The sequence below is a fragment of the Acanthopagrus latus genome, chromosome 3 (genome assembly GCF_904848185.1).
Source record: "Acanthopagrus latus isolate v.2019 chromosome 3, fAcaLat1.1, whole genome shotgun sequence".
Classification (NCBI taxonomy): domain Eukaryota; kingdom Metazoa; phylum Chordata; class Actinopteri; order Spariformes; family Sparidae; genus Acanthopagrus; species Acanthopagrus latus.
In genome coordinates, this window is record NC_051041.1 from 10114124 (window position 1) to 10136224 (window position 22101).

Genomic DNA, 22101 nt, shown 5'->3' on the forward strand with positions numbered 1-22101 from the left:
TTCTTCCTCTGTCTAACTCTTCCTCCCCCTTCATTCTTCTCTGACTCAGTTTTTCTGTCTCCCTCGGCTCATTTCTCTCAGCCTCTGCACCATCTTCCACGCTCTTAGTTTCTGCTCTCTCTGTCCGTCTTTTTATCAGTCTTTCTCCATGCCTTAAGACCTTCATCCTCGCTCCCATCTCTCTGTCTCTCATACTTTCTGTCCCTGTCTCCGCCCTTCTTTCGATGGCCTCCTCTCTCTGCTTTCCTCCTCCCGTCTTCGTCGGCCTCTTTTCTCCCAGGATGCATCTCTTCAAGGCGTGCTTCACCACCAAAACGGTACTGAAACAGGTGGAGAGAGGGAGTCGAGCTTTAGTGGATCAAATTTATACAGGCTTTTGGAGGGTTGCAGTTTTCTGTAGAATTACAATCTTGGTTGTCATTACGTTAACTGTTTGCACAGGATTGTGCTTATCTGCTGCTCTTCAGCCTCACTGATGTGATGATGATGATGGTGATGATGTTCACTTTTTAAAGGAAAATGGAGATCTACTGCTTGGTTGTACTGGTGGAGCCGAAAGTCTGCATAAAATGTGGTGATTGGTTTGAAAGAAACTATTGTTGTTGCTTTGCACAGGATTTATTCTGAAACCTGCAGGTGTCAAACGTTTTTCTTTGTTTGTGAATGTCCTGTGCTATTTTTAAATTGAGACTTCCTGGAACTTAAAACTTAAACCTTCCTGGAACAGCTTGCATATCATCTCACTGCTCCAAAACACATGCTAAGTCTTGTTTCTTTTATATATCAAAAATATACATATCTCTATTAATTTAGTCTTTTTGTCTCTTTCCTGCAGAAAACAGAGTCAAGAAACAGCAGAGGAAGCATCGACCGAGAGGACGGCACACTACAAGCACCGGTCAGTCACCGTGTTTGTTTGTTTGTAGATGCTCAACATAAGACATTTGTGATAAAGAACTGGGGAGGAGGAGAAAAGTGACAGATTATAGCAAAGAGGAGAGAGTTGAAGGATGAAAGTGCAAGAGGGAGGCAAGGGGAAAGTATTAAGTCCAACAGGCAGACAGATGGAGAGAGAGACAGACAGTGAGGCAATCCAGAGGCTGCGAGAAAGAGAGAAAGTATTTCTGTCTGTGTGCCAGGGAGGGTACAGCCCACACACCAACCACATGACCACAGAGTGCTCATGGGAACTTTAAACCCAGAGGCACTGCACAGTCCCATCTGACTGTACATGCGGGCTATAATGTCCTAAAGCTAAGGCAAATTCTCAGCATTAACTTTATCTTCTCCACACTGTGTCAGCCGTAACTGAGCCGAGAAGTCACATTTCTGGTGGGAAAGTTGAAATCAGTATCATTGAACATACCCTCTTTATCCTCTTATTCAAAGAGTTTCTCTCTTCTTTTTAATTCTTTTGTGAGGACTGAAAGTCTTTCTATCATTAACTTGATGTGTGTGTACTTTTGTCTCTGCACAGGGAGGAAGCCAACATATCTACCAGCCTATTGGGAAACCAGGTGAGAGAGCGAGATGCTGATATACTTAAGGAAGAGAAGAGATATGATACTAAACAAATAAATAAATGTAAATAGAACAATGTAATGAAGTGCAGAAGTATTCTCAGAAAAATGTACATAGTTCAACTACTCAGTGTAAAGAATGGAACGAAAAATGGAAAACATCTATGCACAAGTACCTTGAAATTGTAATTAAGTATTTGCGTAGTTATTGTGTATCTAAGTAGTCACATACTGTGTACCTGTTCTGCATCGTACTTAGTCCATACCAAACATATTAGCATTATTTAGCATGCTAGCATAGTCTGATCCTAAGACACTAGCATTACTTAGCGTGCTAATGTCTCCACGACAATGACACAAACACTGCACAGCATGAGAGTATAGTTCATTCCAGTGATTCTTGCATTACTTAGCATGGTAGCATACACCATACCAATGACACAATCATTATTAAGCAGGCTAGCCTAGTCTACGACAATGATATTCGTATTGCTTGGCATGCTAAGGTACAACATACTAATGAAAGGCTAGCATGCTACATATGACACTATGACGCTCCTCTGTTTTCAGAACATGTGGCTCCTCCCAAGAAACCCCCCCGCCCTGGAGCTCCTGGTCACCTAAGCAACTTGGCCAGTCTTGGCCCTGTGGACAGCTACAACGAGGGGGTCAAGGTACATACATATACGAGTACATGTACTGTATATATCACACATTCATGCACAAACTCAAGAAAAAATCAGGGCTATAAACAATGACTCAGATTCCAGTAAAAACTGAAAATCGGATGTAGCTGATTAAATTTTATTGTTCACATCACTGTGCTCCTGTTTGGCCTCTTTCAAGAATGGAAGTCTGGCTGTTCTGTATTTTATTGTGTTTCTCTCGCACGCTTTGTTTGGACACACCCCACTCTGTTTGACTTCAACAGTTTGGCATTGACGGGTTGCATGCTGTGCTGCCTGTGGTTGGCTTTGGACTAATGTGCTGTCCCTCTTCTCTCCCCCTTTTACTCCTCTCGCCCCCTCTGCCATGTAACACTCATGTATTCCTTCCCTTTGTTTCCCTTTAACATCCCGGCATCTTGCTACCCTTTGTCTTGCATTTCTGACCTGATACTTTGCATCCATCTATCCATCAATCAATCTTTCAAACCCCCTTCCCCTCCCTTCGTGACCTGCACACCTCAATCCTCTTCCCTGTCAAACCCCCATCAACCCAACTACACCTCCCTCAACCTCCCCATAGCCGTGGAGGGTAAGCTGATCTTTGTGTGTCTGTCGTCATTGTAGAATTAGTTAGGTAATAGCTGCCATTACCATCATGTGCAGAGGAGCTTTCTGGAGCGCTCTGAATTGTAGTTATCTTTCTTTACCAGAGACAGAACAGTCATCACTGTTGGCATGTCAAAAACAAGATGTTGTGGCATATGTGGCAAGATGATCTCAACTGGGGCTTTCAAATACTATACTACTGTTGTAAGAAATATCTCTGGTAAAGAAAAATATATGTAAAGGTCACCATAAATAGATCAGTAGATGATCACTGTATGTCTGTCATTGCATCTTTAGATGTTACATTTAATGAAATTTAGAGGGACATCCACACAAATTCGATTTTGATCTTTGACATTATACAGAAATGTGAGTGTGTTGCCTCTAGCCTTTTATTGATTTACTGGCAAATATGTAAAGCTCTTTCTCATGTCTGTCCCTGGCTGACACATCACTTCAGCCTCACCTTAATTATGTCCCCACATCATTTAAATACGGTTTGTGGACATGTAATGAGGGGATTCCTTTTAGCAGTGGGGGGAGGGGGGCAGAAAAAAACTAAAATGAATCATAAACAAACAGCAAGAGTACAGAGCTTCACTGTAACCTCTCAGAGAAACCATTTGAAATTGAAATTCTACCACATTATTTGATTTTTTACATTACATTGCCAAAACTATTGCTTGATACAGGTTAAACTTTGAGTCCGTCACTAGACAACTAACCCCGTCTGTCCTCCAATCACACTGTACTAACACAACCCTGCACACTGCGCAGTCATAGTGGAAAAAGTCAGATGAGTGTGTATAAATGCATGTGGACAGAAATAACAAAGTGTGTGTGTGTGTGTGTGTGTGTGTGTGTGTGTGTGTGTGTGTGTGTGTGTGTGTGTGTGTCAGAGACTGTATGAGAGTGAGTGTTAGAGAGGGTAAGTGAGTAAATCTAGCCAAATACTGCCACCCAGTGTTGTGTGTGTTTAACTACAGTCACATACTTCAACCCTGGTAGGAGAAAGAGCTTTGAAATCGCTCTTGTATATGATCACTAAAAGATATTAACTTCTTACATTCCATAAAAAAATGACAAAGTTTGTGTTTTTTGCATCTCATTATAACTCGTTTTACTTTTCCAGCTGCAGCCTCAGGAGATCAGCCCCCCGCCCACCGCCAACTTGGACCGTTCAAACGACAAAGTGTACGAGAATGTGACCGGATTGGTTAAAGCTGTGATCGAGATGTCCAATAGGATTCAGCCTGCAGCCCCAGAGGAGTATGTCCCCATGGTCAAGGTGGGAATCGATATTTAATCTCTGAATAAGAATGAATTAATGATGTGATCACAACCGTCTTTTTCGCTTTGGTCAAGTTAAAGATCCGTCATCGTCAATAGTGTTTGGGTTTTTTTTTTAAAGCAAAAACATGCGTGTGTCTTTTGGCAGGAGGTTGGTTTGGCGCTCAGGACCCTGCTGGCGACAGTGGATGAGACGCTTCCTGTGCTACCAGCCAGCACGCACAGAGAGGTAAACACTCACGCAAAATAATATGCAGTAAAGTTTCTCAAGGATCCTGAGAGTAACCAGTATCAGTGACAGTATCTCTGGTTTGTAAATTATCTATTGTGATTCTCCAAACTTCAGGATTGTGCAGTATTTTAAGGTTTTCCCACTTATTTTTGCTCATTATCCCAGTACTTGTGTTCTGTTAATTTTTTTTGCGTTTATCTTTTTTGTGTGTCATGTCAACATTTTGTTTGTGTCGCCACAGATTGAGATGGCCCAGAAGTTGTTGAACTCAGATCTGGCTGAGTTGATATCGAAGATGAAACTGGCTCAACAGTACGTCATGACAAGGTAGGGAGAAAAATACGTAATAAATATTGCTCGTTACGATGATTTATAACGTAGTTACAGTGACATTAATTGTTGTCTGTGCTCTGCGCAGTTTACAGAAGGACTACAAGAAACACATGCTAATGGCAGCTCACGCCCTCGCAGTCGACGCCAAGAACCTGCTGGATGTCATCGACCAATCACGGCTCAAGATGATCAGGATTTAAATCAAGTCAGAGGGGGCGGGGCCAGGAGTTAAAGTGCAGTAGCTCCTAGCCGGTCACAAAGAGAATGAACATTTGGATGGATTTCAAGTGACGGATGGACAGATTAAAAAAAACAAACAAAAAAAAGCAAACAAAAAAATCAACTGATGGACAGCAGACGTGACTGAAACAATCAGCTCCCTCATCGCCCTCCAACATTCATTTCCTTATTCTCTCTCTGGCGACCGTCATGTTCTGGTCAATATTGTGTTTTGTACTTTTGTCGCATTATTTGCTTTTGTATCCAGAGAAAACTCTTCTTCTCCCTTGTCACATACCCTCAAAGAATCCGTGACTTCTTTATTATCTTTAAGGTGAATCGAACAAAGGTTTAGGAGGCTCGTTTGAAGGACTGCAGACGTGTATTTGTGAATGGAAGCACCAGAATCTACCGCATAAACACAACCAGCACTCTCCACACACAGGACGTAACAACTGGAACTGAAGAGCCAGGATGAGGAGGATCATGAAGATGCGTTGTTGTTTAAACATGCTTTTATATCATTATTAATTATTATTATTATTATTATTACAATTTCCAGCCTTGACTCTTACAGTACGTCTCAGTTTCTCAGTCTTCCTCTTGCAGCTTGTACGGACAAAAAATATTGATTTCACAGCTCATCATAAGTGTCATATTTTTAGCTCTTTTTCTTCTTCTTCTCTCTAGATCTCTCTTTATCTCAGGCATCAAGAAATGGCATGAAAAATGAAATATGATGGCTGAATTTTTGAAGAACAAACTAAATGTCACAGGCCACTTTTTTTTTAAGTTAACTTACATAGTGAATATACAAAGAAGCTATATTTTTAACACGTTTGCGAGGCATGAATTGTTAGTGAATAAGGGAGAGGGATGAACGGGAGGGGGGAGTGAAGGGAGAGAGGGGTGAGCGGTGGCGGGAGGTAGTTTTCTTTTGAGTCGCAGTGGAGGTGCCGCTGAGCCTGCGCCAATTGACCTGCAATTGACTGAAAAAGAACATTTCGCTCAAAAATGCTGTGATTTTGGTTGACTCAACGATTTAAAGAACATTTTTTGCCAGCTACTCATCTGAAATTTCTGCATTATTTCAATTGTACTTCACACTGTTCTACTGCATCATCATTTCCTCTCAATCAGTCCTCCTGTTTTTCCTTCCCTGCCTTTCTACCTCCCTCACTGGAGTTATTTATTCCCTCTCTTTTCTCCTCCTTCAGCCCCTTCGCCCCCACACTTCTCCTCTCTCTCCCTGCGTCACCACCCCTCCCCTCAGCCTCCTCTCCACCCTCTCCGATTCCCTCTCCATTCCACTGTTCCCTCTCCCCCTGAGGTGAGCAGTATTCTCAGGAAGGAGTCACATGTACAGTTGCTAAACCAAGCAAATAAAACACTGTTATCATTTAAACAAAGCATTCGCCAGTCTGCTTCTTTTCTGTGTGTTCTTCGTTAATCTTACACTTTCTTTTTCAGCAAGATATCCTCTCTGGATATGTGTATTTCATGAGTGATACACTTAATGTGGTTGGATAGGAGACAAATGATTTCTTTGTTATTAATACATAGCAATGTTGGACTGTAAAATATTAAGTTTATTATTTAAATCCAGGACATGCTTTTTGGATTGACTTAACTTGGGATGCCAATTTATTCATAGAATGAAACACAATATCTTATTGACACATTTTATGGTAGACCAACAACGACTGAGATGAGCATAGAAGTTAATACCTGAGTTCGAAACAGTAGGCCTTTTTAAAAAAAAAAAATCTTAAGTAGGTCTTTTGTGGAGAGATAGAGTTATTAAACTAATCAAACGTCTTAATTCACCGAATATGTTTGTTTTCAGAAACAAACATAACCTGCTACTGTTTGGTGGCAGGCTGCTAACCTAAGACACAAACATAAGTGTACTAGAAAGGATGCTGCTATCACAGATCATAAGTGGGCTGTCAAATGTGACAAGCTTCTTAAGAGTTCTCTGTTTCACATTTGGCATTTTTTCACTTTGTCGCCTATTTTTTGGCCATCAGTGCTTATAATCTACTCAAAATCAATTGGGGTCATTGGGATATTTTAGTATTCCACTTGATTGTTTATTCTGTGACATATGTGCATTTCTGTTTAGTTTTTTGTGAATCTTTTAGGTCCCCAAAACACATGTATGCACCCATATTCCAATATCCTTATATTGTGAGAGGTGCATATAGCCATACCTGAGCATGAGGGGGACCACGTGGCTGATGTTAATAACTGAATGTAGTTCTGTGCTAATTCACATTTGAAAATGAAAATGTGTTTCCGCCCGGTTTCGAACCGGGGACCTTTCGCGTGTGAGGCGAACGTGATAACCACTACACTACGGAAACCCATAATTTTACTGAACAGTCGGTAAGGCTTTTATCATTATTATTACATATTACTACACAATATGTCTACGGATTATTACGATCAGATCAGGGACGTCCCCCGTCGGGTTTTTTGTGTTGTTCTTTCACTCATCAGCGAAATGTTAGCTTCAGCGTTAGCCTCCAGGAGCTACAGCCAGCGGGGGAACCAATTCAGTCTTCTTCTCTGTTACATAATTCACTCTTCCGTGCCACATCACACTGGTTGAGGTTGCTGAACTGTGTAATAGTACTAAGCAATACTCAACTATTGGATATTAACGCTTTAAACTTTCTTTTTTCTGTGAATGTTGACGTATAAAAAGGACTAGCTAATGCACACATGGTCCCTGTTAATTTGACCTGTTAGTGTCGAACAGCGACATCTAGTGGTCATAGTCGTAAAAGCAGCTTCATTAAACACCTTTACAGCTGCAGTCTGGAGCCTTTGTATAAAGAAGGGGACTTGGCCAGAATATTTGAAAGTACACAGCTCCCAGGTCCCTCCAGATAACCAAGACTTGCATTCAAAATAACACCAACAACATAAACCCCAATTGCTCTATTTCAGATCAATACAACTAAATTACAGTGAGGAGTGCCACTGCCTCATGACAGAGACAGAGTTACCACGTAATAATTACCCTTTGCAACATTTTTGCTATGCTGCCTTTCTGAAGTGTGACCAACTTCACGGGGTCGTCCAGAGCTGTGGATTCTTGCAAATCAAAGTAGGGCCACTGGGTGGAGCCACTGTGGATTTTTACACAGCTGACCTGTATCTTATTCTACTGATCGTAATGACAATTTTGGCAAATATTACAAAAAGATTGTTACAGGCTGCAGCTTTCACATTGCTACTGCAAACCTGGATGTTATTTTTTTTCCAAATCGAGGCCATCAACTCTTTGAGAATCAGTTCTTATCAACATCAAAAACCCAATGCTCCTCATCATCAGTGGTAGAGGCAGCATCATGCTCATTTACACTCACAATAGAAGGGATTATATAGATTACAGGAGGAGGAAATTGTCTGTTATGGGACTTTTTAAATGCAAAAAATAAAACAAAAATACTAATGTACATTTGTGTGTCTTCTGTTGACTAATCTGTCATGAGCTTCATAATTCTCAGACATATTCTGGCTCATATACATCTGACAGATGCCATTACAACTATTGTAATAACTATTACAACTAAGCATTCCACTCCAGTGTACACGTTTCCCAAACTATAACTGTGCTTTAGAGGAGTTGATAGGGTGATCTTGAGGGATATTTGGGCACCCAGTAGCTGAGATGATATGCAAAACACAAATGTAGTATATGAAAGAAAATGTAAACAAGAATTTAATTGTATGGGGGTTCAGCAGTGCAAGAATAAACCGATACTGCTGATATAATTGTGCTGTATATAGCAATGAGGGGGAAAAAAGAAAAAGAAAAAAAGTGCTCGATATGGCCAAAATAGCAAGTAAATGACAATCCAGCAGTTGCACCATCAGTAACATCCGTTGTGAGTGGACTACACTTAACTGGGTTTGAAACCTTTCCATTAACATATCAATACAGGTTCACAAAAAGAAAGTCTGACCAAAAACACCAACTGTTGTCTTTGCTACTGCATTTAATCCCACAAAAATAGCACACAGCACATCCGCAAAAGATCTGGGACTGCATCACTATTAAGACAAATTAAGTCTGGCATTGGAGACCGTTCTATCATCTAGTGTAGCATGTTATGATTGTGTTAGTACCAGAGAATATAATGGAAAACAAAAAGTCAGACAAGGTGGGAGTCATTTTTGTTGTTTTATTGTTTTCTTACAAAAAAACAGACATTTTAATCAAAGAGACCGAAGCCCATGTCATCATCGGACTCCTCAGACTCTTCCTTCTTCTCCTCTTTCTTCTCCTCCTCCTTGGCTGTATAGACAAATGAGAGAGGGTTATGTTAACAAGGACAAAGACGAAGGGTCCACAAACTGACCGTTGGTGTCACATTCTAGGAGACTTCAAACACCAGGACAAAACACTTTCTTTTCATGATCGCTTTAAAATATAACGGTTAAGTGCAACTTCTTTATGGTGAGAACTTAAAAACTTTCCCCTCCAAATTGAGAAAGATTTGATGTGGACATTACTGACACCACTTATGTTAGTAGGCCACACCTCAGAAAACTGGCCAGGAGCCTGCTCTCAAGCCACATCTTTTCCCTTAAATCTACATTCAAAATGATCTATAGGAGGCGGACTCAGTTGAGTCCTGTTTTTGGAGCCTGAAGCATGAGACTGATACAAGTCGGATCATAACTCAGCACATTATTTCAGTGTGAACGTTTCTGAAGTATCTGATTATGAAGCCCATCTGATTAGTTACCTGGGGCGTCACCAGCAGCAACAGCAGCTCCAGTGGTGGCGGCTCCAGCGGGAGCTGCACCTCCGGCTCCAACGTTGCAGATCAGGCTGCCGATGTCAATGCTGGTGAGAGCCTAAGAAACAACATTCACAGGTCAGTCAGTTAATTCACATGTCCAGGGCTGGTTCTGCCAAGTGACACACCCCCCTATGGAATTACACCATTGTTGACTCAGTATGCCACTTTCATTTCGACTGTCATCGTCAGCCACACAAAGATTAAATCCCATCTCTTAATTGCTCATTATGCAAGATGCAATCCCCTTCAATTTCAACAAAACAAGGAATAATTTTACTTTTCATGTTGCAGATAACTGGATTTTTTCCCCACTGGTGTTTTCCTCAACTGAGCCTAAATATTAACTCTGTCAGCCAAGATCCAGAAAGAACTCTAGCTCTAAAAAGGAAGGCAGACACCAAGGTAATCTTATGAACTCCTCACAGACACTCAAGATTTTAATGTTACAGACACTGAACCAGCCTACTGACGACACTGGATGTGCACCTCAGAGGTTATTCACAACCATCTACACACCAGGGGTTCAACAGCAGTTTATGTATGAGGCCTTGACAACATGTGTGTTCTCTCACCTTGGCGAACAGACTTGGCCAGAAGGGCTCCACGGTGACTCCTGCAGCCTTGATCAGAGCGTTCAGCTTGTCCTCCTACAGACACAGAAAACAATTTACGTTACAGAAACCACTGCAAATACGTCAGCAACCAAAAGAAAAACATCGGAACAAATTCTTGTCACTTGCTTGATTTGTTTTTTTCCCCCCATTTGAGACTTTCTGATTTTTTTTTTCTGATAATCAAATAAGGGTTGACCAATATGGCTTTTTCAGGGCTGATGAAGATATCATTAGAAATCAAGAAGACTGAAAAACAATGTTGTTTGGACTCTACAATCAGTTGCTGGAAGAATGCAATTGTTGAAATGTCAAACAACCAGCAATTGAATAATCCTAAACCCAATTAACTCCAATCCAATCTTACTTATTCCGTCCTCATAGTTTTTGAATTGTTGCATATTGGCAATCAGATACTGCTGTGAGGGGATGTGGCATCCGAGCCAGAGTAAACATTTTTCAGTTAGTATATATTATCAACAATCTGACAGAAAAATTAAAGGCACCGATAATTGGATAAATGCTGAATATTGGCCATGATAATCTACCGACTATAAGTAATTGAAAATATCCTAGTTCCCACTTTCTCAAATGTATGCCTTACAAACTGCTGTTCCATATTAACAATGAAGTTGACTTATGTTAAGTGAAAAAAGTTAAAGACACCACTTTGAACTCAGACTACACTGATGACTATTTGCATATAATCATTGCTAACCTACTACAGATTATGCAGCTAGTTCAACGCTGCCGTGCTAGGATCTGATCTGTGCCCAGTTTGCACATCCCACTGATGCTGTGCAGCATCCACGTGTGTTAAACCTGTCATGATAACACTGACCAACTGACTACAGAATCATCAATGAAAGAAGGCAGTCCCACACTAGAAAGTGACAATTCATTATGGATAACAACGCCAGTTGTTAAAGTTCGTAAGCTTTCATGGAGTAAAGCATGGTGTGCTGCTGTTGAGATTCACTAGCTTAGCGTTAGTTAGCCCTGTCACTGGGGAATGACTTTACTACGAGTCCAACGTTTATTAGAGTTTGCAACGTGTTGCGGGAGACAACAACTACTCTCACTGATTGTAAATATAACTCACGAATGTCGCAACCCATCTGAGAGCCGTCCTGCTACAGAAACGTGGCCTGCCGTTAGCTAGCTAGCTAAAAGCATGCCGCCATTTTTAACCGAAGGATGTGACAGTTCGTACACACAAGTCTTTAAACATATTTTGATAGACATATCGCTGTCCACATTAGTTACTACAGTTCCTTCTCTCTCGCCTTTATTATTTAAGGCTTTCACAACACTACTGGGGCTCCAGTAAAGAGGTATCGGCTGGGCTGTCAGTGATAAGCCGGTACACTTACGGTGACGGCGACTTCATCGTCGTGGAGGATCAGAGCAGAGTAAATGCAGGCGAGCTCGGACACGGAGGCCATTGTAGATGTTGGATTTTATGTTTCTCACGTTGGATGCCTAAATTTGACGGTGCTAGTCGCCGGATTGAGGGCCTTAGCTTCTGGTGAAGAACCAAGCACCTTAGGCTCGTAAACGTCGTAGAGCGGAAAAGGAAAGAGAGAGGGCGGGAGCTTGGCGTATATGGGGTGCGTCAGGCCTGCGTGACTCAGACGTCAAGACGCAGATGAAGTGACGACAGACGTAGTCTCCATTAAAGTCGGTCTGTTTTTCGAACTTTATTTTTTCCCCGTACTTCGCCAATTTTTATTCCTATTTAAAGTATTTGCTTTAAAAATAAATGGAAAATAAAAATAGTTGTCAAATTCCAAAGCCAATTCAAATACATTGCTCAAAATTTGTTGGGGATATTGTGATATTTTAATGTTTCACTTTTTTCTTCATAGTTTTTATTTTGCATTTTGTGAATATTCTTGGCCCCCAAAAATGAAGCAACACATTTCATTTGACTTACACCGTAAATCCATGAACGTGCACATATGCACCCATAACCCAGTATCCCTGTCTAATTTTGAGCAGTGTATATTTATTGTATTCACATTCAAGTGTATACATTATTTAATCTTTATCTTTATTTTTATATTATATAGATATATTTATATATATATTTATATATTATTATACTCATTATGCATGCTTTGTTCAGTTCCTATTGCCCTTATCACTTAAAACTGAATTGTGAAATACATACAGAAGCAATATATCTACATGTAATAAATCCAATGCAAATGATGTGTTCAGTCAGTCAAGTTTATTTCATCTCAATTTAAAAACACAAACATTACAATAAGTAAAACCCTTATAAGGCAAATTTCGCCAGGCTGCATGTACAGAGAAAACTTGCACTGGATCTTAACATAATCACATAAACCTAATTTACCCTGATATGTGAAAATGGACTCAGCTCATTCCATGTAGTCTTTCTATTCAAAAAAATAAACAAAAAAACTGAAGTATGACAAAAAAAAAGTGACTCAAAGTCCAGATGTTGTAATACTTTTCTCAAGTCTTACTGTTCACTGTTTCCCCCCTCAATGTCAGCATCGGTCTAAAAACATAAGATGGACCATTTACAATGAACATACAAAGCCCCCCCGAGAATCATTCTCACATTTGGCACTGACGTATTTTCTTGGCCCTGATATGTAAAAAATACTCGAGCAGGTAAAACTACAAAAACTAGACTGGGCGGAGTTGACAGTGTGGCGTTTCAGTGGCACCCTCCTGTGTTACAGTGTAATAAAAGTCAGCATCATTAAACAAGCGGACAGAGCGGACAGTTCCCCTCAACAGCATCCAGCGTTACATTCAAAAATGTTCGTCCCGATCTAACGTGGCAACAAATAATAATCGTCTTTCTGCTTCTAATGCAACTCAAGATTCTGTAATGCTCCAGCAATTCGTCCCCTTCACCAGGGCAACAAACTGGAATCGTCTCCATTGCTTCCATTACAGCCGTCATATGAGCACAGGTGGGGAGTACATTAGTAACGTCTTAAAATTAAAGTTTTGTATTTCATATGCTGACAATTACCTTATTTCTTTCATTTTCGTTTTCAAGCGTGTATTCTGCATATGTTCTCACTTTTGTCTGACATTCTGGAATTTGTCAACGAGTGTGTCAGCTTTGTCTACACGAGAATTCAGGATAAAAATGTTGGCGTATTTACATATTGATGCTTTAAAATCAGCATTAATTGAATATAATTAAAGCGCTCACATTCTGTGTCAGCAATATTTACAGTAACTGAGCAAACAACACATCCAGTTGTTGTCCACGTATGTCAGCGACGTCAACCTTTGCTTAATAGCATCACAGTTACCGTGACAACCAGTTTCCAACATCGAAGCCATGATTACGATTGGGGACACATAGGGAAAGCTCTGTTGTATCGGGCTTTGCACTTATGGAATTACATTGAATAAAAATATGGAAAATCAGTACATTTAGACTTTTGTTCCTCAAAGCAGACGGAATTAGACCCTCCTCAAAATCAACCCTTTCAGTTTACTGGAATTTTGACATCGACATGTTTAAAATAATAATCCCTTTCTTTTGACAATGCAATAAAATTTCTGAAAATAAAACATCTACATTGGTTCAACAAGAGGAAACTTCAGCTTAAAATGGGAGCCCATCCCAGTGTTAAAAATCTGATTCTTCTCTTGTTGAGTGTGTCATAATCAGTATTTAGTATTAGCAGACATCTAAAGCTCCCCCCCCAAAAAAGAAAAAAAAATAAACTAAATGGAATGGAATGCCTTGACATCATGTTTGGGAAAAAAAGGAAGAGCTGAATTTATGGCTGAGAGGGCTGGGATTTGCCACAAATGTCTGACCTGCGGTAGACACAGTTGCAATCGTGAAGGAAGTCCTCAGCCACTTGCACCCATCAAAAACTCTTTTTTCCCCCCCAGGTAGTTGCGTTAGTTTACCCTTCTAGACGGCAAAAGACAGATACGCAGATGTAAATCTCTTCACATGTTGCACTATGGGGCGAGGTGAAGAACACAAACACCGCGAGGATGTCGATACACCTAACTGACCATAAACAGAAAAAAATCTTTGTCCAGGTGTCGCTGGACTGTTAAACCAGCTCAGCTCATACCACTGGACCAAAGACAAAACACCGCAGATACCAGACCATGGAAGCCAATAACCCGTCTTTTCCTCTTTTAGTCCTTGTGAGTCTTTCCTTTGGGTTTTTCGTCGTAAGAAACTCCATATTCATTTACTCTTGTTTTGTCCACTGGGTAGAGCCTGTGGAGGAGAAGAGAGAGTTTCAGGTTTGGATACTGTTGTATATTTAGTTGGTTACCTGTGTGTGCGCGCGTGCGTACCATCTCTGGTAGAGGTAAACGAGAAACACCACATCGTCTCTGAAACATGCCAGTCTGTGGGACGTTGGCATGGTGATGATGAAGGCGAACACATCGTCGATAAAGGTATTGAACGCCTGACAACAAACAAGAGATGACAATCAATTAACAATTATACAAAAAAAAAGTGCACCAATCACTAAAAAGGATAGTCATTTAAAAAATTACAGTTCTCACCTTGTACATGAAGGCTTTCCAGGGGAGGTGGGCCACAGATTTCAGCTGCATAGATCAGTGGGATGTTTGAAAGACAAAATCAGTCAATCAAATCAAATCAAATCAAATCAAAAACGAGGCAATATCAGAACAATTGCATTCTTTTGGCTAGCTTTCCTAGAAGATCTGGTGCAGTCTGTAGAATTTAGGAGGTATAGTGACAAAAATAAAATATTAGTTACCTGAAGGCCACTGTATGTTCTACAGGCTTATAAAGGGAGGGATATTCAGTTGGTTGTAATCTGCAACCTCATAGCTAGATGGCACTAAATCCCACAAACTGGACATTTAAAAGGTTTCCTATGGAATCTTTTTAACCCACTACTCGCACTACAGTGCTGTTTTTCTTTTTGTCTCTGATTTGTTTATCCCATGCGCGCATATGAGGACACGCAAGCACGAAGATGACAAGATCATGGCGTCGCATTATTCCACTGATCTACAGATGACGAGATATGTTGCGCAGACAAGGAAAAGAGGAGGGCAGCAAGAACTAAAAAGTCAGGTGGAAAACTCTTGTTTTGTCCGTTACCACATTGTGCATTTTTATTAAAAGTAAGACCATACCCACACTCACGTTTACGATTATGAACTGACCTTATAGTTGACAAACAGTTGAGGAAGCATGAAGAGGAAGCCAAACGCGTACACACCTGGAATGGTCAAGAACACGGTGAAAAGCCTTTTCAATCACACAATGGAAATCGACGGCACCAGCAAGTAACCAACTCATAATTCTACGACTGGTTTGTATGTTTGTAAAATGCTGTTTTGATCCAAAGTGTGAAGAGATTTCTTTTTTTTTTTAATCTTACCGTTGACCAAACTGTTGATCAACCATGAGTACCAGCTGGAAGAGACACAGAGAAACAGATGAAGGAAAAGCGACATCAGTACCACATAAATAGTAATCACAGTACATAAATGTACAGACTCTTACCTCTTATATCGGAGGAATATTAGCGCGTACACAGCCCCTCCGATACACAAGGGGTAAAGGAGGTATGAGAGATACTTCATGGCCTATGGAGAAACACAACACACATAAGAAATACAGTTACAACATCATATATACTGTCCAGTATCAGAATGACTCAAGTTAATACATGGCAACAATCCTATCCTTACAATGCCGGATACCTCCGAGGCTGTGGTTAAATGAGGTTTCTTGTGTTTTGGTTGAAGTTACCCTATAAAGAATTCCCTTTAAATTGGGTTAGGGTTAGGTACCCTAACCCTGTATGTGTATGTGTGTGTGTTAGTGCTTAGGTACCCTAACCCTAACCCTTAGGGCTTTAATGATGATTTCCTGTCTCAACACTTACGGTTTTTAATTTGCATTGTACTGTCTATGCACGTATGACTGTGTCAGGTCTTACCAGTGTGTCGTACTCTTCTGTTCTCCTCTCTGATTCATCCAGTTTCCCAAACTGTTCCACAAAACACACACACGCACACACACATTGTAGAGGTTAGTGGCCCCGAAATATGGGAAAATGCTGCAGCCAAAAGAGCCAATCAAGCCAACAAGGCCAATCATTTTATCTATTACAGATGTGTAATCCTGCCGATGCAACTGCATAAAAAAAACATTTTTCTTCATCGTGGCTGTTAAAATGACGCACTCCGGCACATGCATGGCGCTTTTCTGTTTTGACCCACGGCAATTTAGCAGAGAGCTTTTAATACAGCAGCGGGGAAAATGGAATGAATTATCAGTGCGCAGGAGCTAGAGGACACGGTGCTGATGGATTTACTACCAACCAGCAGTAAAACAGTGTCGAGCAACCTACTGAAGAAAGAGTTGTTTTGTAATGAGCTGTAAAAAAAAAAATAAATGAGAGATGACAGAAAAATGATCAAGGACTAACACACACACATACACACACCTGGAATTCTGGTTTGCCTCCTCTCCAGAACACCTGAATCTTGAAGGCCTTCTTCACTTTCCACACCTGCGATGAAAAAAAAAGAAGAAAAAAAAAGTGAACGGAACTGCAAAGCAGAGTGATAATGTAAGGTCAACTGAAGTTCTCAGGTGTGTCTGTATTCTTTATCTTTGTGTGCTCACTTCAATCATGGAGCCGATGGCAGCAGGTATGAGGACAAGCAGGCTGGTCTGCTCGTCGAACAGATAGAGGAAAATCACTATGGTGCTGAAACATCGCCAGAGCACTGGAAAAACAAAACAAAACACGCTAACATGACATGTTGCACCGTGACGGCTTTGCCTCGGTTACTGTTAGTCAAGATTTCAATCCTGTAATCCACAGTTTCGAAGCGTCGTATCACTGATGTCATTGCTGTCTCACCGTGCTAAAGCTGGCCGAACAATTATAAAAACTACTCAGAATCCTCAAGTTGTAGCAGTGTGGGCCTCTTTCTTACACAGCTCTGGGCTAAATATTGCTCAGCAGCGTTCTGCAGATGGTTGGATCTTACCAATACCAGCCAGAAAAGCATGTAAGAGCATCCCTTCTTCTGTTACAGAGCAGAAGGAAGCAGAACGCAACATCTGGCCGCCCAGCAGTCCAGACTCACTGAGTCAGATTACACAACAACACTTTCATCGCTGATGCCTGGTTTGTCGTGGATTCAATTGTTTTACACATTTTTTCTGAAAGGACTGACAGTTACATACGCTCTGCTGTACTTGCTCTGATGAACCAGTCAAAACAGGTGTGTATAGTGTGCCGCTGATTCTACAGATTTTTTTTCCAACTTTGTCATCTGTTTTGCTTTACATGCGTTTCTGTGTTTTTCAGGAGAAGGAAGTTACCCACCTGCTTTGCTGGACATTCCCACCATGCTTTTCTTCTGCTTCCAGAAGCTGATGTCATTCTTGAACGCCAGGAAGTCAAAAAGGAGCTAAAAAAAATCAAATAAAACATATGAAAGATTTATAATTAGTGCATCTCAGTGCTTCTTTAACTTTTTTTATTCTAGTGACTAGACTATAGATATACCAGACATATGCTCATGTTATGTTATAGTGAAACTGTTGCATTCAACGGCTGTTCTGAGCTGACAGAGCAAGGACTATGGACAGCTGGAAACTGTGTTTACATCACTGATTGCTTGGTGCTTAAACCTGATGGACATTGTTTCCCAAATGTTTAACTCTTAAAGTGAAAATGCCGTCATCACCACCATCTTCCTGCTGCTTCAATAACCAATTATAGTGTGTTTGAAGGTTATGCAACTTTAGAATTTTAGGCTTGCAGGAACCTTTATCGCCTGAACTTTTATGCTGACTTTATGTGCCGGCTGTAAGAATCAAGAAAAAAAAAAAAAAGTCAAGAAAAATGAGGCTTACATGGAAGGCAGCCACGAAGAAGGTCAGAGCCAGGAAGTACAGGTTGGTGTCGACAAAGATTCCTTTAATCTCATCTGCATCCTTTTCTGTGAAACCTGCAACACACACAGCAGGGAGACAGCACAGGGAGGAATGTATATTTTGTTAGAGTGCAAGCCTTGTAGACTGTGCATGCGTGTGTGTGCGTGAAAAAAATTGATTATAATACCAAACTGCTGCAGAGAGTAAACAGCATCTTGCATGTGGATCCAGAATCGTAGCCTCCCCAGAGAGATGGAATCGTAAGAGATGGTCAGAGGGAGCTCCATTGAGGTACTGTTGATCTCCTTCAGATACACACACACACACACACGATTAACCAAATTCAGCTATTGACGTATTGGTGATCTGCTCTAAATCTCTACAAAGCTTGGTTGTGGAACAATAGATCATCATACATTTTTAGATGAATAATGGCTCAAAACGGCTGTTAACTATTGTCATCCATACTTTTTTGTCTCTGTGACATTTAGCTGAGACAAACTTTATTCTGAGTCAGACTGCAGTTCATGTCTGGGGTCAATGAATACACACCAACAAGAAGCTTAAATCATTGGGTAAGAGTGTAAATATTTAATTTGACCTCTAAACAAGTTGAGTTAGGCAATGGATAACAGAACAAACAGTGGACTTGAAAATCTGACAGGGTTGGTCATTTACAGCATATTATGTTGTTGTACTTATTTCAATGAAAAGGCTTACCACAAGGTCCTTGACCCGGTTGCTGAGCTCATCAACAAACAGCAGAGGTAGATAAACCATCTTCTTACCATTTTGGAATCTGAAACACAGAAAAAGCAAAAACATCCTCTGACGCTTCTGGATCCTAATTTAACGTTTTGCCGAGAATTGGACAGGCTGCGCGAGTCATCTTACACTCTGAGGTATCTGTGGACATCACCGGGGAGGGATTCCCTGTCGAACACGAAGTGGTCGCCGACAATGTTGAGTGTCAGGCGGGAGCGCCAGTGGGAAGAAGGGTGATCTGTGGGAACCCCTGCGGCGGGGTTACCACTGCTCCGTTTCTTCTGCTGTGGTTCTTCTTTCTGACTCTGTGTGATCAAATAAACAAAGTCTTTTCCTCTTGAATCAAATTACCAAACTCCTCTGGAGAGATGTTACATATATTAACAACAAACATCACTCAAAATACCTGCTTAAATATACTATCTAGACATCATACAAAAACAAAATTCTCTTTTCTATAATGGACAAATAATGACAGTGAAACAATCATTCACAATTGCCTCTTAACAGTGTTTCTCCTAAAGCTCCTCCTCAAACACCCACGTGTTTATTACACGCGTTTCACTTTCGGTCTGAACTTTGAAACGACTCCGCACCTGCGTCTGATCCTCTCCGGATATCAGGGAGATCTCAGGTGGTTTAGGGACCATGTACGTGGTGAGCTGAGCCACCAGGTGGACCTGTCGCGGATCCTCCCACGGGGTGACGCCGGCTTGATGGACGAACACGAGCGCGTATAAGGTTCCATTGTTACGCGTCTTCTTAGGGAGGGAGACGTTTACTATTCTGAAGAGAGAAGGAGGAAAGTTTATGGACAGAAGGAAGGTATATTTGTTTTAATTTCTGCGTGATATGGATTATGAATGGTTACAGATGTGTAACACTGTTTTCTTTGGAAAATACATCAAAAAGTGTCTTAAAAAGGTGCAATGTGGAAGAATTAACCACCTGTGGAATTAGACCCGGACTCCAACTCTGTGCGCCTTTAACCGATCGGATCAAGGGACAGTGACGCGTTATGTCTCAAACTCTATCATATGTCAGATCTAAAAAGAGACGACTAGATAGTGAGAGTACCACAAACCTCTCGAACTTGCTGTTGACATCAAATTTGTCCTCTCTGTGGATCAGGGTATGTCCTCCCTCTGCGTTGCGGCGCACTGCAGTGTAGATACTTAACTGGATACGCACAAGACAGATTTTACACACATTATTACATGTATACGCCATACTACTGAGACAGTGGGACAGAAAACCCTCCCTCCTTCTACAGTACTGACCTGTAGTTTCGGGTTCCCTGCCAGGAAGGGCGTGATACAGTTGTCACCTTTGGGGCTGTCGCAGGGTTTCGTGTACACGATCCCGTACATCACCCAGCAGGTGTGGAGCACGTACACCACAAAGACACCCACAATCAGGGTGGTGAATGATGTTTTCAGGAACATGATGCTGCTGCTGCTGCTGGCGTCGTGTCGTTGCGTCCTCTCCTCTTCCGTTAGCTGAGCGGCAGGGCCATATGTCTGCAGATGGAGGGATCATGGATGGAGGGTTAGTGTGTAGAGTGGTGATAATTGTTTATTGTTTAGCCTTTTTTATTTTTACTTGTTTTTACAATAATGAGGGCTTAAATCTTTGCCGACTGTGTCCGTCAGTGGGCTCGCTCCTCGACTCTTACCAACTTGTCAACATAGATAAACATGGCCAAAAGTGTGAGGACACCTGAGCAGAAGATTGTGGAGCCTGGCCACAGGAATTGTGCCCGCCGAAAAAACCCAAACATTTTCTTATGGACATAGCTTTGTGAACCACTGTCATGTCCAGACACGTTTCCCTCAAGGGTTGATTTCAGTGGACAGGGTGGTCCAAATACCCACAGCCTTGCTGTTTTTTTTCTGAAAAGATGTGCAAGAATGCGATCTCATGCATGAAGCAAGTCTCTGTCCTGCCTTTCAACAGCAATAGACCACAGGCTGGTTAAAGACATGTGCCAGAGCGTGCTCGGCCAGTTCTGTACCACTCAGCTGCAAACAAAAGGATGACATGAAATCAGGGACCCGCATCTCTAACATTGACACTGATGGACGAAACGAGACTCGCGTAGATTTCTGCAGCCGACTTGTTGTGACCACTCAGCCCAGTCACTGATAGTTGAGACTCGTCAGACCACAGATATTTCATTTGCATGAGGCTACAATAAAAAAAAAACCTCATCGGTTTTCTGTCATATAACTAATTGTAGCTGGGCTAAAGGCACTCTAAGGCCCTTTAACTTACTCGAACTCACAGACGCTTGTTGCCAACTTGTCCATATGGCTGCTGCTCTCTGGTTTTGCTCGTCACGATTTGTTTTCTAATGTTTCTTGAAAGCTGCCGTCTTTTGACTCATCTATAAAAGCGCCAGTGTTGCCACGGTCGAAGGTTTTATATGTATTTATCGCCCCTATTTCGTCTCATACAGTAAAAGTGGCGTTCGGACGATGTTTAAGGTGGCAGGCTGTCAGTGACAGGACACTCTCAGCTATGGATCATTGGCTGGCTATCCGTACACTCACTTTTACCGAGCCCGCCGGGCGGCAAGACGCGACGACATCGTTTCTTCAAAACCCTCCACCGCCGTTTTCAGCTGAAGACATCTGCTTTCTACTCGGCTGTCCTTTCCATTCAGGCAACAACACGTCCCGTCAGAAATTGAAAGCCGAAAGCGTGAGGTGGACTTCGATTTCCGCCGTTCGCTTCCTGGTTGGTTTCCTGGACGAGATTTTGGGAGGGGGCGATCACGCGAGACTTCACATCAGCGAGACACAGAGGATGAGAAAAGCAGTTATTTAGCTCGAAGGTAAAGAAATTCATTTTGAAAATGAATTAATGATTAAAAAAAAAAAAATAAAAGTCCTTACAGCGATTTTATTTCTAGGTTAAAATCAATTCTGAAGTAAGATTTCGTTCATTTTGCAGTTTAGATATTGAAACCACAGAGAATAATTCCGCCACTTGCAGCCACTCCAAACTACTGTGGAGACAATTTGAAAGAATGGTTCAAACTTAAGAAAAAAAAAATAAATCCGTTGAATTAAAATCATATCTGGATGTAATGGTCTGGTAATGGCAGAGAAAAGTGAGAA

The 22101-nt window shown here is 41.3% G+C and overlaps 3 protein-coding genes and 1 non-coding gene across 20 annotated transcripts in view; 1 reads left to right on the top strand and 3 right to left on the bottom strand.

The window, feature by feature from the left end:
• Window positions 1-6280, top strand: part of ptk2aa (protein tyrosine kinase 2aa) — a 61045-nt gene extending 54765 nt beyond the window's left edge. For 12 of the 16 annotated variants that reach the window (XM_037092592.1, XM_037092595.1, XM_037092593.1 and 9 more), the window contains 8 exons: window positions 836-898; window positions 1478-1517; window positions 2091-2194; window positions 2769-2777; window positions 3927-4082; window positions 4233-4313; window positions 4558-4643; window positions 4735-6280. In XM_037092592.1, coding sequence (XP_036948487.1) covers window positions 836-898; window positions 1478-1517; window positions 2091-2194; window positions 2769-2777; window positions 3927-4082; window positions 4233-4313; window positions 4558-4643; window positions 4735-4849 — 654 coding nt within the window. In that variant the 3' untranslated portion in view covers window positions 4850-6280. The other 4 variants (XM_037092586.1, XM_037092602.1, XM_037092600.1 and 1 more) reach the window with 2 other exon arrangements.
• An 881-nt stretch (window positions 6281-7161) lies between these two features.
• Window positions 7162-7234, bottom strand: trnav-cac. Its single transcript has one exon. It is a non-coding gene; the product is annotated as a tRNA-Val (tRNA).
• A 1815-nt stretch (window positions 7235-9049) lies between these two features.
• Window positions 9050-11884, bottom strand: rplp1 (ribosomal protein, large, P1). Its single transcript, XM_037094186.1, has 4 exons — window positions 11673-11884; window positions 10261-10335; window positions 9632-9743; window positions 9050-9177 (listed from the first exon to the last, which is right to left on the bottom strand). Exons 1-4 carry the CDS (start codon window positions 11742-11744, stop codon window positions 9095-9097), a joined length of 342 nt encoding a protein of 113 aa, XP_036950081.1. The 5' UTR covers window positions 11745-11884; the 3' UTR covers window positions 9050-9094.
• A 629-nt stretch (window positions 11885-12513) lies between these two features.
• On the bottom strand, window positions 12514-21741 carry clptm1l (CLPTM1 like). 2 transcript variants are annotated; one of them, XM_037093593.1, is made up of 18 exons: window positions 21532-21741; window positions 20260-20499; window positions 20064-20158; window positions 19576-19765; window positions 19109-19284; window positions 18935-19013; window positions 18402-18519; window positions 18194-18288; window positions 17661-17745; window positions 16949-17052; window positions 16767-16832; window positions 16257-16307; window positions 15818-15900; window positions 15693-15727; window positions 15475-15530; window positions 14839-14883; window positions 14623-14738; window positions 12514-14542 (listed from the first exon to the last, which is right to left on the bottom strand). In XM_037093593.1, the coding sequence occupies exons 2-18, from the start codon at window positions 20422-20424 to the stop codon at window positions 14458-14460; spliced, it is 1644 nt and encodes a 547-aa protein (XP_036949488.1). In that variant the 5' UTR covers window positions 20425-20499; window positions 21532-21741; the 3' UTR covers window positions 12514-14457. The 2 variants fall into 2 exon arrangements, with proteins under 2 accessions (XP_036949488.1, XP_036949489.1); XM_037093594.1 differs by lacking the exon at window positions 21532-21741 and adding an exon at window positions 21254-21472.
• Between the last annotated feature and the right edge of the window lie 360 nt (window positions 21742-22101).

Coding starts and splice junctions, on each gene's coding strand:
- rplp1 (XM_037094186.1), bottom strand. CDS start 11,744: ATGGCCTCCGTGTCCGAGCTCGCCTGCATTTACTCTGCTCTGATCCTC. Junction 10,336..11,672: donor ACGATGAAGTCGCCGTCACC/GTAAGTGTACCG, acceptor CTGTGTCTGTAG/GAGGACAAGCTGAACGCTCT. Junction 9,178..9,631: donor TGCTGCTGGTGACGCCCCAG/GTAACTAATCAG, acceptor TTGTCTATACAG/CCAAGGAGGAGGAGAAGAAA.
- clptm1l (XM_037093593.1), bottom strand. CDS start 20,424: ATGTTCCTGAAAACATCATTCACCACCCTGATTGTGGGTGTCTTTGTG. Junction 17,746..18,193: donor TCTTCGTGGCTGCCTTCCAT/GTAAGCCTCATT, acceptor GATTTTTTTTAG/CTCCTTTTTGACTTCCTGGC. Junction 14,739..14,838: donor GGAAAGCCTTCATGTACAAG/GTGAGAACTGTA, acceptor GTTTGTTGTCAG/GCGTTCAATACCTTTATCGA.